A 15293-nucleotide genomic window follows, 5' to 3' on the forward strand; every position below is an offset into this window, starting at 1 on the left:
CCATTTCTTGAAGCTTGGCAAGACCAAGTATTTATAAAACACTCTTCCCTAGCTTCCTTGTCAGCAATCTTTGGGAAAGGATTGTATTATTTTCCCAGAACTGAAGGTACAGTGACTAGGTGCTTATACTTTTATATTTGATTAATACAGGAGAAAAAAAAATTGAGGATGTTAGTCACAGGCCTGCATTTTGTCAAGATGGTGTTGTTGTTGTTCTGAGTAAGGAGGGATATCTATGCAGGCAGGCCACTCCTCCTTCTGGCCATGTGGTACTGAGAGACAAAGCATTTTAAAGTCCAGGAAATGTAAATGCCATTACCAAATAGGTACTTCCTATGTGATCCAGGATGTCTCAGTCCTTTGTAAGGCAACAAAATGGCCAAAAACACTGAACTGTTCAAAAAACCTCCCTGCTTTTGCATTGGGAGAATTTTAGGTTCTGTTAGGTAAAACTGCAGTCCCTATCAAAAAAGAATGTTTACCTTTGTTGGAGGTAGAAGCTTCAAATAGTAAAATTCCAGCCCATGATCTCCCTCTTTTTTGCAGCTAAAATGTGGTATCCACACATCCAGGAAACGTATCTAAACATTTTGTCAGCTTAAACCCTTCTCTTTGGTCCACACATGAGAATTGTATGGGCTGACAGATATCATGGATAGGGCCATTTTTGTGGGTACACCCACATATCTAAAAAAGCCTCCTCAAGTCAAGTCAGGCCCTACATTCCTTGGTCTCTAGAAGGGCCCTAAATCTCCTTTTAACTATTTATAAGGCCATAATTTTTGTATCTGCTGCTGTTTGTATCAGATACATTTAGTCTAGAGGTGCTCCAAAATCTCCATTTCCCTTAATTCTATTGTAATTATAATAATAATAATAATTATTATTATTATTATTATTATTATTATTATTATTATATCTGAAAGAGTGTCCTTCCTCAGATGCATTTAGTCTAGAGGTGCTCCAAAATCTCCATGTCCCTTAATTCTATTATTATTATTATTATTATTATTATTATTATTATTAACTGAAAGAGTCTGCTTCTTCAGATGCATTTAGTCTCAGAGATGCAACAAGATCTCTATGATATAAGGATTTATATTAATGTTTTTTTTAAAAAATATTGTGCTGGCCAAATGGCCGTAATAAAGTTATTATTATTATTATAAAAAAAATATTGTTTTTTGCTTTTAGTTGGTTGTGTCCTCCATTTTTATTGTCCTATATTTTTGGCTAAATTTTGTCGTACAATTTGTCCTAGATTTTGTCCTACATTTTGTCCCGGTTTGGTATAGTGAATTATGGCAACTCTAAGCATAACCTGTCACTGACTTGGTTTACTTCCTCAGATCCAAGTCTATGAAACTTTCTGCTACAACTTCTTTCCCACAGTCTCAAAGGTACTACAAGATCCCTTCATATACTCATATTCCTGACTAACACAGCTATGCCTATGAATTACTGGTATATCACAGTGTGCTATGTTCCCCGTTTTATATGGGTGCCATTAGGCAACCAGTGCGCGACAGTGTCCTGCTTTCCCTACAATCCCTTCAGCTGAAATGTCAGGAATTGCCACAAAGCTGGTAATTTGACACTTTGGATAATGAATTCTCTTTATGGTCATATGACTTTCTTGTGAGGTTTAGACTGCCTGTGTAACTCTTTCCCTCTTGAGGGATATATCCCAGTTAGTTTAGTCAAACTGTATGGCTAATGGATCCTGTAAGCCATTCACCTAGCAAGGCTGATACTTTTGTTGACAACATGATCACTCTTTGGGAAGACCAACACAACAGCTTCTATATGCCCTCCCATTCTGAACTGTACTCATTAAGCTGCTTGGCTTACAGATAAGAAGATAGCAGATAATGCAATTGGTAGACTGTGTGTGTGTGTGCGCGCGCGCACGCACGTGCATGCATGCGCCATAGAAGTTCACATGGGGTCCAGAGAAATGCTTCTAGGGCAAAGGCCCTTATGACTTCTACATTTCACAACTCAAAGATCCCCAGCAGCCATACCATCATCAATTGGTCTTTTCTGGTTTCCGTTGCTCTGTTCTGTTGTCTCCTGTTTCATAGGTTGTTTTTTAACTTTATCCTTCTTTTCTTTACTAGCCATGGCTTCCAAATAGCCTTCTGGGTACTACAACATAAAAACATCACATCTGAGAAGCATTTTTAAATAGTGTTTATATAAAAATAAAGATGTTGTAATTGAAAGTACATTTAAAATGAAACAAAGTACATAAACATGAAGGTATTTCTAAAACAACTTATTAGGAAATTTAGGACAAATGATATGGAAGAGTATTAAAGAGGACTGCAGTCCTAGAGGGTGAAAATAAAGAGAGAAAGCCACCGATTCACAGAATGTCATCAGTGGCTTGAGGCGCAAACTGAACCTTGTTCCTCTGTTTCTACCTAGGGACAGCAAACAGACTGGTAGACTGGGGTGTGTGTGTGTGCCAGGGAATGATTTAGTTTTTAAAGCCTAGTGTGGATTGGGGATTGTTCCTGTTATTCTGCGTTTCTGTAATTTATTGAGGAAAATGTTAAGAGATGAAATCAATGCTATGCAGTTGATCACATACAGTACTACTCTATCAGGGGCTTCTAAGATATTTTCAATGAAGATTAAGGAAGGGAGCATCTTGTTTTATCTATTCATCCAATTATTTTAATAGTGATCATAACAATCACACTACAAAAGATTTTCAGTCAGGCACAGAATCTGCCATTGTTGTGATGATAATGGTTATGTTTCAATAAAACGTCTAAAAAGTATGGCACCTTTAAAGTCCTAACCTGTAAACTTAAGCCCAATTTCTTTGACCTTTCAATTCCTTCTGGAGTCCAAGGTGCAGGTTCAGCATCATCTCTTCGTAGAAGATAGCGCCAAACTAAGAATCCACATTTTCCGATTTCAGGCCAGTATTTCACCACCTAAATTACAAATATTTTTATAATTTGTGTGTTACTTTCCATAATCTCAAAGTCCATTCAGTTAATTCTATCATAGTCAACTTTCCAAATAACTTTCGCTTTTATATAGATGTCCATTCATTTTAAATCTGTGCTATATGAAAAGCAGTTCAGGTAATATTGAAAGGGGATTGATTTTGACATTATCTCATTTTTCTTGACTTCCTAAGCAACTGCTCTGGAAAGTTAAAATACGCCTAATATTTATGCAAATAGCTCATAACTTTGTGAGTTAAAGCTGCCTTGCGGGTAAGGAAGAATAAAGCAGACTTACTAAAAATATGGTTTCCAAAAGATATTGATGTAAATCTTTCAGAAATAGGGCAAAAACAGATTGATTTTGGTGACTTGGGGGGGGGGGGGGGCTATTTGGAAAAAAATAATTAACATTATTTGGTTCATTAAAAGTACAATTTATTTCAACCACAGTTACAAATGGAATTCATTTTCCAATTTTTGTTGTTGTAACAAATAAAGTTAAGGAAGGGAGCTTTTTGGTTTTGCCACTTTATTAAGAGTAGGCAAAAACAGTGAAAACGGGGGGGGGGGGGGGGTCAACATTAGGAAATCAGAGAAAATTATTTTGTTTCCTCTAGTCGCCTCCACGTCTTTTAATGTTGATCTATGACAAAGTAAAGGTATCTGTAGATGATGACAGCCGCCTGAAGCACTGGATGCATAAACCAGGGTTTTCTCAGTTTTTGACTGCAGTTCCTTGCTCTGCCCAGAAAGTTGTTCTTCATGATCCCCCAACATTTGGGAGCAGCTTTACAAGTTCCATGGAAAACTGCTACAGACAGGAAGGTCACAGAAGTGCCCCATGAATTTCAAATGTAAGCTGCTATCTTTTGTAAATATTAATGTAAGAAGAACTGCATAGCCTCTCTGTCCAATGCTCATGTGTTCAACAAACAGTGGACCATGAATCCATAAACATTTGTTAGTATCTTACGGTAAGAAAAATAAAAATATGTGAACTGACAGCAAGAAAATGTAATCCTTATGTATTTAATTTATTGTGTAACTGTCTTTGTCAAAAGTACCTGTCACATCCACATATCCAAAAACCATGGAATTAATTCTGATGCATACCAGTTCTAGGTGATGTATTTCAAATTATCCTAAACATTACAGCAGTAGGATAAAAATACAAGTCTTATCTTTTGAGCTTCCTTTCAGAAAAACAACCCATGAATGAGAACTCAACAACTTCACATTTCAAATAGTAATTCAACTTTGAACTCTTTTTTTTATAAAAAGAATCTTCTTTCCCTCCCTTGTTATTCTTTACTGTCAACTGCTATAATAGTTAAGTTTTTTGATGGCAACTTTTCTCCTCTTCAGATAAATCATGCTAAAGTTGAAAATCCAAAGACTATTTCCATATTTAGTGACTACTAGTGTAAGATAACTGATGTCCAACAATAATAATAATAATAATAATAATAATAATAATAATAATAATAATAATAATGTTTTAATAAAAGAAATACAACTAATAATGGGCCCAAACTGCATAGTCTTTTATAAAGACTGTTTACATAAGGAGGATTTTTCCACCTTTTCTTCAAAGCAGCCTCCACACTCCCTGAAAATCCTCAAATGATGAGAGGTCCCTGCTGAGTACTACAGGTGGTGACATGGTGGATTTTAGCTAGAAAAATAGAAAAATAACACAGAGGGATTTCTGCTCATGTAAGGTCTGATGTCTCCACACAATTTTCACCCAGTTCTCTCTGCTTCACACCACAATCCGGTAGGGAGAAACTGGGCAGCTGTAGCACCAAGGAGTAAGTGGGAAAGCTCTGTTGTAAAAGCAGCCTTCCACTTATACTACTATGGACTCAAAATAATTTCCAATAAAATATGCCACATTTTTGCTACTGGTAGCTTTCAATGAAAGGAAGGATATAGCAGGAAAATATGCACCTTGTAAATCCCATCATATCTATTGCCTTCTTCAGGTGCGTATTTGCTGATTCTTCGACCCTTTGAGCTCCGAACCACTCGCACGGGCTTTCCAGCTCTCCAGTTTTTAGACTCAGCTCCGATTTTATCATCCAGTGGGGCATCACAATTTAGGGCCAGTGCCCTGAAAAATATGTTTTTGAAGACTTCATGTGACAGAATGTTTTCTAAAGTACTAGTGGGAATTATCTTCTCATGCCTAGCTAAATCAATTTTACTTTCCACACATACTGCATTTTAGTCAACCATCAAGTCAAAAACTATTAGTTCAATTCATACATAACCACCATGGTTTGTTATTAAAATAAGCAACCCTCTGTCTTGGGCTCATATAGGCCTTCTGCTCCTTCTTCATATACAAACCAGTTTGCTGCATTCAAACAAACAATGACCAGAATCCTCTTAGGTCCAAAACACACTGCAGAAATAATCCAGTACAAGATCACTTTAACTACCCTGGTTCAGTGCTAAGGAATCCTGGGAATTGTAGTTTACTGTGGCACCAGAGCTCTCTGACAGAGAAGGCTGGATGTCTCGCAAAACTACAGTTCCTAGAATTCCCTAGCATTGAGCCAGCGCAGTTAAAGTGATTATTTCTGCAGTGTGTTTTGGGCCTTAATGACTTAGGTTGGCATAGCTCCCAATTACATCAACACAACTTTTTTTTAGCATTGTGTAAGGAGGTATTGGATAACTCCCATAACTCCTATATCTCCTTGCACAACACTAAAAGAATTGTTTGTGTTAGTGTAATTGGGAGTTATGCCAATCTAAGGCGGGATACAGACCACCCATTTGGGGCGACCTGCTGCCGCCCTTTTGCGACACGTATTGGGGCCAGGGCAGCCACAGCAGCAGCCCAGAGGCCACAATCTGGCGCTTTTCAGGATAAGGGAGATGCAGCAAAATGCCACTTCTCCCTGATCCCGAAAAGGGGTGTCCTTGGGGCTTCATGCCCCAGGACACCCTGGGAGCCGCAGCCAGGAGAGAAAGGGGCCACTCGGCCCCTTTCCTCCTGGCGCCATTCCTGTGGCAATCTAGTTGCCGTGGGAACGAGGTGCCCCCCCCAGGAAGGAGCTCCATTTTGGAGCTCCTTCCAGGGCCGCTATTAGGCTGCCACAAGCAGCCTGACGCAGCACAAACACGTCACGCCCGCGTCATTTGGACGCAGCGTGGTCATGACGTCATAATGGCGGCGCCACCATTATGCCACCGCAGCTACGTGTTAGGGTTGCGGGGCGTCTGTAAAAGACGCCCTGAGGCAACCTTAGCAGGCATCCAGGCAGGCGCAAAGCGCCAGTCTGGATAGAGACAGTGCGACCTTTCTGCTGGCTGCACAATGGCAGCTGAGACAGTGGAGGTTCATAGTTTCAGTCACCCAACCCAAACAGACAGTGATTGTCCATAAGGGCATGCTCTGCCACTACTAAGCTGCCACTCTGAAGATGGGAAAAGGTATTCTCATGGAACACAGTTGGGTTGTGGTCGTCAAAGCAGAGCAGGAAGGTCTATTTCTTGTCCCGGCCCACCCGGTTCTGGTTGATTGTGGTTGAGTATGGGATGGCGTCCAGGTGGTGGGAGCTGCTCTCCAATCTCCTTTGTACCTATTCTGGCAGAGCTTTACACTGGCTCTCAGTCTATGCTTCACCAGAAATTAAAAGTGGAAGCTTTTCATTTAGTTGCTTGTATATGAAGAAGGATCACACTCAGTGTATGAGTCCAAGGTTTGCTACTGCTCATTCTCATAATGATAAACAATAGACTGTTAAGTCCAAAATGAGCCACTATTTAGAGCATCTCATTGGAGGTAACACTGTGTACACTGTAATATTTTCCACAACTAGAGCCAGCCTTGGACCTAGGGGAAGTGCAAAAGGGCTTGGTTATGTCCCATGGAAATTTGTAAGAGATCTGCAATGCTAGGGGACAAATAGTTGCCCAATTTTTCAAACACACTATGTGGCAGTATAAGGTATCTAATGGCAGAATTCCTGAAATCATGTCAAATGTTCTTTGAGTTTCTTTGCTTTATGAGTAGGTATTTAAGGACCCCATTGATTTCCAGCATAACCTACCTACCATGAAATCTGATCTGGAATGGGTACCTAGAACACCAAATCAACTTAGCTTTCTTCAGTTCTTAGAAAGATCATGTGAAGGCTAGAAAGGAGGACTCAGATAGGGCTGTGCACACAGGCTTCAGTTCAGTATTGCTATGAATTAGCAATTATTCATTCTATTGCCACTCTGCATTAAGCAGAGATGTCTGAAGGAAACTTCTATTCATGCTCAATGATATGTAAAGAAAATGTGCCACCATGCAAAGCGAACCCAATGAAGCAAGTGGAGCAAAACCTCCTCCAGTCTGAGTACTGGACTACGACTCTGGAGGACAGAGTTCAAATGCCCACTTGGCCTTAGGATCACCATACGTTTGAAATGACTGGAAAGCGCATAACAACAATGTAGTTTGGAATTATATTCTTGGAATTTGGAACATACCTAATGGACAATGTAGTTGGATCCTACAAACCCTTACTTTAGCAAACTTGCAGTTCAAGGACAGACAGACAGCATTTATTATTCACCATTTACTGATTAGATAATCTTCCCGCTCTATCTAGGCATTACAGTGTATCTTCCAGACTCTAAATGCAAGCAGATATTTTTCTGGACATATGATTAGCTTTTATTCATGTATATGACTAAACCCTTGATTATATACTATACTATATATATATAATATATGCTGCTTTGATCAGGTCGCCGCTTTGATCAGGTTTTGGAAAAGCGGGATACAAATAAACTATATTATTATTATTACATTCCCCTCATATATTTTCCCTAGTGCTTTTCTCTTTTTTATTTTCAGGTTTCTGTACTTGAAATTAAATTTTAAAAAAGAACTGCTACAGTTATTATCACACCAAATTTTCCAAAGCCTGCAAGTATAATGTTTCTAAACGCTGGCTTCTTATTCAAGGAATGAATGGATGAAATCCTGGCTCTGCTGAATGCTTCTGCCTTTCCATAAAATAAATTAGCAAAGCCTACCTGTTCATGTGTGTTAGAGTTTGATCAAATGAGTGTTCTCCAATCCTTTTATTGCCAGAAAGATCTCTTCCTCCACTCCCAGTGTAAGTAAATTCATCCCCTCGATCCTATATGAGAAGATTAATTATTCTTTAAAATGCCATACTAAGAATTCAGGATTGCAAGAGGTTAAACATATTGGTAAAATACCTGACCTATTTAATAATGGTACTGCATAGAAAATTATACCAGCACTTCATCTGCTGGCGTCAAAGCTGTTTTGGTTCATGTATGTTAGTGAGTGCACATGTGTGTGTGTGATTGTACAATGCCTACATGTGTGTCATCTCTCGAACAAATACGTCACACATAAAAGTACTGACTTTCCTAAAAAGCTTCTTAGGAGAACAGGTTATTCACAAAGCAATCCTAAATGGGGCTTTTTGGCAAGCATCTCACCACATTTGAAGCCCTGTCAGCTCACATTATGCAGGAGAGGCATAAGGAGAGGGAGGGATTTCATCAGGCCCAGTTAATTTTTACATTCAAAGCCACCAAATGTACCATCAACATCAGGGAGTTAGGATTGCTCTCTTAGTCCTTATGGGGTTTTTTTGCAGCAGAGAGTGAACAGTTACACTGGTAGGGGTATTACTCTCTAAATTGTTTGCCATGGCTAGTTTTATTTATTTTACAAGGGCAACTATGTTCTACAAATAATTATGATATATTATAATACAATTTAACACATTCAGTTACTCTTCAGGACAAGTATCAATAGGACAGAATCAAAACCTGTTAAAAATTTCATTAGTCTAGCTTATTTTGAAGCCCCCCCAACTCAACTTCACCCTTAGTTACAGTTTGCTAACTTTCCTGACAGTTTAAGAAATCTAACAATAGCAAACAAGACTCGTATGTCCCAAATATATGTAGAGAAACTTCTTTAGCCCCAAAGACAACATTCCAACGAAGTCCCAAGCTTTAAGGGCCTTCATCTCATCAGGATAAACTCATTCTCTCTTCCAAGGGCACAATCATCTAAATACAGCCATACTCATATAATCAGACACAAAACTAGTGCTACATACAATAACTGGTCTTCAAAAAAAAGCCTCCCTTAGATTCCACCAGCTTCTTAACATTTGTAGCTTTTATAAGGGTTCACATCATCTGGCGATGGGAATGATAACTCCCTGCAACCATCAATGTATAAAAGCATCACTCTTAAGCTAAACAAATTTTGTATCTATCATTCTAGATAAAATTTTAGTAGTAAAAGAGTAAAACCAAGTGATGAGATAATGAGTTATTATGAACAAAGAAAAATATCAACAGAAAAAACCCAGGCTAAATTTAAAAAATAAATACAATGATATTAATTGTGCCAGTAAACACCATTTCAAATATTACTGGCAGCACTAAGCAAATCTATAGTAAGCCCTAACAATCTACCGATTTGTCTTTCAAAATAAAAAATGATTAACAGCTTATTAAGCATATACAAATGAAGAGTAATGCTCTATTACCAACAAATGAAAGCATAAAAGCTATTAATTATTTTAATAGCATTGTATATATTGATGTTACAACCACATCATCAATAATTCAATAATAACTCATGATTGAAATACATGTCACAAAACTTCTTTCCCTCCCTCTGGCCTGAAACACGCGGACCAAAAGTGCTGGCTTCAGGCTGATCTGGGGGCAGAGCATACAGATGATGCATGCCCCCAGATCAGGTTGAAGCTGTGTTACAGCTGCCTAAGGCAGCCCGGGGCTGCCAGCAAAAGAAGCGCAACCCCACCCCCCCAAAACACTCCTTGCTGGCAGGGCAGCGGCCAGCTTCAGGACCGGGGCATCTGGTTGCCATGATCTTGCACCAAATGAGAAGTGATTGGGGCTTGAGAGGCCAGAAGTTGCTCCAAGCTGCTGGTCTGCTTGACCCCTCTCTCTCTTACAGCAATAGGAGCTTTTGACAAACTAGATACAGCAGGTTTTTCTAGTCATCTGGAATAAATGTTTGAATTGAGATTAAATTCCTTCCAATAGGATTCTATTCTTGGGCAAACAGATGTCGAACACTGACATCTTACAACGGATACAAATACGAAGAATACTACCTAAAGAAATATTGCTTATAAGAATAAGGAGTCCCTTTTTTTAAAGAAGATTTCTAAATTTTAAAAAAGCAATAGGTTATCATTATTAAGATAAAGAATGGAAATATTATAACTGTATAGGTCCAGTACTGACACAGTGTTCATGTGGTCATTTGCTTGAATTAAAAGCTGGAGAAGAAGCCACCAAATTGACTTGATCAACTTGTTCTGTAACTCTGTATTAGGGGATTTTTACTTTGGTTTGGGATTGTAGACCTTTTAAACCTAGTTAACAGAAACATCTTGGGGCTAACAAACTATCTTTAGAACTTAAGGTGATTTGAGAGGGTTTCTAAGAAAAGAGAAGCTGAGGCACAAGAAATAGATATTCCCACAGCTTCTGCCCAATCCCTCAGTCCCACTTAATGACAAACCTAGTATTATGCCTTTCCCAGGGGTAAGTGACAGAATACTGTATATACTTAACTATAAGTCGACCTCATGTATAAGTCGAGAGCAGGTTCTTGTGCCAAAATTATGGATTTTCATGGATAGGTCAAGTGTAAAATTTGGAGGCTCCTTCAGTGTGTGTATGCAAGCAGCAAGAGGGAAACAGCAATCAATACAAGGCTTCAGTGTTTCAGCCTTCACTCCCAAGACAATGAAGTCCACAGATGGGAGAGGGACTGTTAAACAGCAATCAATTATTATTATTATTATTATTATTATTATTATTAAGCTTTATTTATATAGCGCTGTAAATTTACACAGCACTGTACATACAATCTTTGATTAGACAGTTCCCTGCCCTCAGGCTTACAATCTAAGAAGACAAAACATAAAAGGAGAAGGGAATGGTTGTGGGGAAGGGGATCAGGTTCTGGAGTTCATCTTTCCCTCTGAGGCCTGGACCAAGGCAGATGGACTGGAGGGAAGGCTCTATATCTTAAGGATAGGCCCGATGGCGTTGGGCCTGCCATTTCACTCCCTCCAGGCGGGATAGGTTCACCTTCCCCATCTCTGGATGATGGTGGATGAAGGGGTGGGATCCTCTTTCAGGGAAGGCTGGATGGAGCTGGATTCCCCTTCCCCATCTCTGGATGATGGTGGATGAAGGGGTGGGATCCTCTTTCAGGGAAGGCCGGATGGAGCTGGATTCCCCTTCCCCCTCTGGATGATGGTGGATGGAGGGGTGGGATCCTTTTTCAGGGAAGGCCTGATGGAGTTGGCTTACCCTTCTCCCTCTGGATGATGGTGGATGGAGGGGTGCTTGGGCTCAGGACAAAAAGAAACTGCATGGGGAAATCTGAAAGAGCTGCTATCACATTACCATAGCGCCCCATAAATAAGCCGATCTAGGATTTTGGGGTCAATTTTTGGGCATAATTGTTTAGACTTATAGATGAGTGTATACAGTACCTGCATTCCATATGAACAATTATTCTACAGTTGTTTGTCACAGGACCCTAAAAATACCTGGCTTGAGATATCTGAGATCTATTATCAAATCACTTCACTGAAAAACTTTTCAAATACTAGCAAATATTTTGGAACTAGTTAAACATACCTATTCCTGCACATATTGTGTATATAATGAATACAAAATGACAGTATTGGTATTCAGGTTTTGGGATTTCAAAAATGTGAATTTTGATTTATAGACACCATAAGCAGATAGTAAAATTCTTGGCAAGAAAATATCACTGTAAGAAAAAAAATACTCTAGATCAATCCTTAACACTAACCTAGGGACTAACCTAGTGCAAACACCTCCCTGGCTAGCCTAACATAAAACTCACCACTACAAGAAGCCAACAGATTCAAGAGCCACTTTCTGCTACCAAGGTATTCCATGCACCTTTGCAATTCTATGACAACTGATGTTTCAGCATCTATTTTTCTCAGAATATTTTCCTTTTTTTAAAAAAAAAAATCAGTTTCTGAGGAAATCTCCTTCAGTGGTAACAGTTAAGTAAGTACTGTTACTAAAGACATTATTTTCTGATGCTACTGAGAATGCTTACAGGCGTCCACAGCTTATTCGACAGGTTACAGACCAGAGCACTTTCAAAAACTGGAAATCGTTGAAATGTGGAACCACATCTTTCAGACATCTGGGGTTGTAGTGAAGCAGCTATGAGCTTGTGAAACTAGTGAACACATTTAGAAAACATGGGATGGAAGAACAGGAGGAGTAAGAGATGGACGTGGGGGGAGATGGTATGGGGGGGGGGAGCTTCCAAATTATGTATGCCTGCACAAGCTCATAATAATGGTCCACACCTTTTTCTGTGAGGATACTTCTGATTGGGTGATATTCTGAGAGAAGTGGGATGGATGGAGTGGAGGAGACAAGTAGTTCTAGTTACTGTCAAAAGAGCAAATCACTGAAAAGCAGACTGTAGAAAAGCAGAGGACGCCTGTTATTTCACTTTCTTTACTAATGATGTTTAAAAACAACTTAGCTTACTGCTTTATCATTCACCTTAAGCATGTTTCAGAATTCCTCCTGATGGTAAAAGAGCTGGAGAAGAGGTAGTAAACATTACTCTCATTGTATAAAACAGTTTATGGCTAAACAAACCATGGTAAATTCATGAAATGAAAGAACAAATTTTGATTCATCACATAGCAGAACAGCTTGCTGCTCTATGTATGAGTTACAAATGTTTTTCAACATCTGCTTCTCAGTGCTAGACACTGAGATCATCTGAGACAATCTGTCACATATAGCAATACCTATAAAAAATAAGTAGAATTCTTCCAGTGTCATTTCTCAAGGATCTAATCTGTACCCAGCTGAGACCTAATTCTTATGGAAGAGAATCCATATCTAGCCTGTACCACACCAGACAGCAGGTACAGGCTCACATGACTGTAGGTTTCTCTACACAAAACCTCCCCATATAAAAAACTAGCAAAGAGTAACCTGTTCTCTAATATGCTAGTTTTCTGCTTGCATGAGAAAAAGTACTTTGCATAGAGGAACAGTCAGTAGTCATGTCAGCCTCATTCTGGAGGCAGCAATAGTATAGTCCAGCCACAGGTCTCAGAAAGGTGTAGGTCTACCATGAGAAATGTCTCTGGATCTCAGAGTACATTTATGCTGTAGCAAGCAAGGGTGCTGAATCTAAACCCTGGTTCTGTTCAGTGCTTAAACAGGAAATACCCCAGCAACCCCAAGTGAAATACTTTGAGTTCCACCACAAAAGAAAGATCAAGTATAAAGATAAATTAATAAATACTGGAAAGAAATAGCGGTATGTTCACAATATAATCAAACCATTAATATGCCTATCAGTAAACTTTGTTCAAAGAAAAATTATGCTTTTAGAACAAAGGTTGTGTCAAAAAATGTGAGTGGTCTACTGGAAAAGTTTCTATGATCAAGCTCAGCAGCAACGTGGGAAGAGGACATCATTTTCACCATCTCCCCATTTCCTCTGCAATCCTGTCTCTCAGTTTGCCTCAGAGGGTTGTAACTTGGAAGACCTTTGAATTGTGTGGGAAGTAACTGAGGGGACTGCATACACATATAAAAAAGGAATTTGCAAAAAAAAAAATCCCTTTCAATGTATAGAATCCTCTACAAAGTCTAAGAGGCTTCTATTGGTGTGGGGATACAACTGGAAACAAATGTCCTTATGCAAGCTCTTATATAAGTGTAAATAGATTTACTGGTTTTTGTATTTCTGGTCAAAGGCACTGTGAAGAAAAATCTGAACTGAGTCACTACAGGCACTTTCAATATTCACATATGCAGACTGGTGAAGACTTCAATGGACACTTCTTCCCAAAACATTCTGCTGTCTTACTACATAATCTAACACCAATTTCTGAGGAAGTGTAAAAAATAAATGGTTACTTTCTCTATGTAAATTACAGCCTCTATTTAAATCTATCTATGGAAACAGAAATAACTAACAGAAGTATAGGCCCCTCCTGCCCTTCCGATTTCCAGGACAGAGGATGGAAGGACTTGTGAGGAAGAGGAATCAAGGAAGGAGCAAATTGTCTGCCCACACAATTCCCAACCCTTTGCTGCTAGTGAGCTGAGGGCCCAATGCAAGGAAGAATTTGGGACAATCAATGGCCCCCTTTATACCAAGGCTAGGTTATAAATGTAGCACATTGGTGCACTGTCTTTAAGTCCAGTTCTTCATCTCCTCATCCATCACTAGAGTTACTTCAAAGGGGAAACTAAGGATTCAGTCTCCATTCACTTAAAGTGACTCTTCAGGGAGAGGGATGTGCTGTTCCTTGGATCAGCCAAATTGTGCTTACTCAACACAATTTGACCCCTATTCCACTCAGGGCTACTGCGTACATGCTGACCTCAGCTGTCAAGAATATCCCCCAGTGTCAGAGAATGCATGCATCACCCACGTGCAAAGTTAGGTTTAAGAGACTAGGTGATAAGGAAAGGTTATTCTGAGGCCCATAATACTTTCTTGTAAGTGAGTTATCTCTATTCTCCCCATTCCATTTAGATTCCTAGTATGTCCACGTGACAAAACCTACCTACATACAGAGAAATAAACTAGAAATACACCAAATTTTTAAACAGTTCTATTAATACTCTTCCGTTACATCTACATACAGCCTTTACTGAGATCATAAATAATTAGGATAAAAACTTACTACTTCATCTTCAAATCCTCCAGCCAGCACAAGGGAGTAAGCACCATCATTACTACGCCCATGGATTCCACCAACATGAGGTCTATGAACACCTGCTTCACTCACCTTGGAGAAGAATGTTTTATTTACAATCAGTTCTAACAACAAGGTGATGATCATTTTTCTTTTCTGAGTAACAGATTTCCACAGTCTGTAACAAAACTGCTTTTGCATTTTGCCAGTTTTAAAAGTTTTCACCATATTTCATGGGACTGCAGTTCAAGAATTGTAAATTCAAAACTCATCATGGACAATACTCGATACTGAAGGATTTCTACGGTCAGATCACTGTCACAAGAAGTTCAACTGTATTTGTTTCTTGATGGATCTGCCACAAAATAAGCCAAATGTAACAGCAGAAGAAACTGAGAATTTTTCCCCAATACAGAATGATGATCCACTGGCCTAACGTGTCTTAGGATCTTAGAAACATGACTGATGCCAAATTAATAACAAAATCCAAACTGTTTTAAGAATAGAAAACAGTTTTGACTAAACCTCTGTGGCTTGTCCACTACTG

The 15293-nt window shown here is 39.1% G+C and overlaps 1 protein-coding gene across 2 annotated transcripts in view; it reads right to left on the bottom strand.

The window, feature by feature from the left end:
- UHRF2 (ubiquitin like with PHD and ring finger domains 2) overlaps positions 1-15293 on the bottom strand; it is a 63821-nt gene that overhangs the window by 7179 nt on the left and 41349 nt on the right. Inside the window, exons 9-13 of one of the 2 annotated variants that reach the window (XM_089489913.1) lie at positions 14735-14839; positions 8010-8116; positions 4917-5079; positions 2811-2948; positions 2025-2148 (exon numbers count right to left, since the gene is read on the bottom strand). In XM_089489913.1, the coding sequence (XP_089346039.1) occupies positions 2025-2148; positions 2811-2948; positions 4917-5079; positions 8010-8116; positions 14735-14839 (637 nt within the window). The remainder of the gene's footprint in view (positions 1-2024; positions 2149-2810; positions 2949-4916; positions 5080-8009; positions 8117-14734; positions 14840-15293) is intronic. The other variant, XM_089489924.1, reaches the window with a different exon arrangement.

Source organism: Sceloporus occidentalis, unplaced genomic scaffold, assembly GCF_023333645.1.
Source record: "Sceloporus occidentalis isolate IW3139 unplaced genomic scaffold, rSceOcc1.0.p SCAF_1, whole genome shotgun sequence".
Lineage (NCBI taxonomy): Eukaryota > Metazoa > Chordata > Lepidosauria > Squamata > Phrynosomatidae > Sceloporus > Sceloporus occidentalis.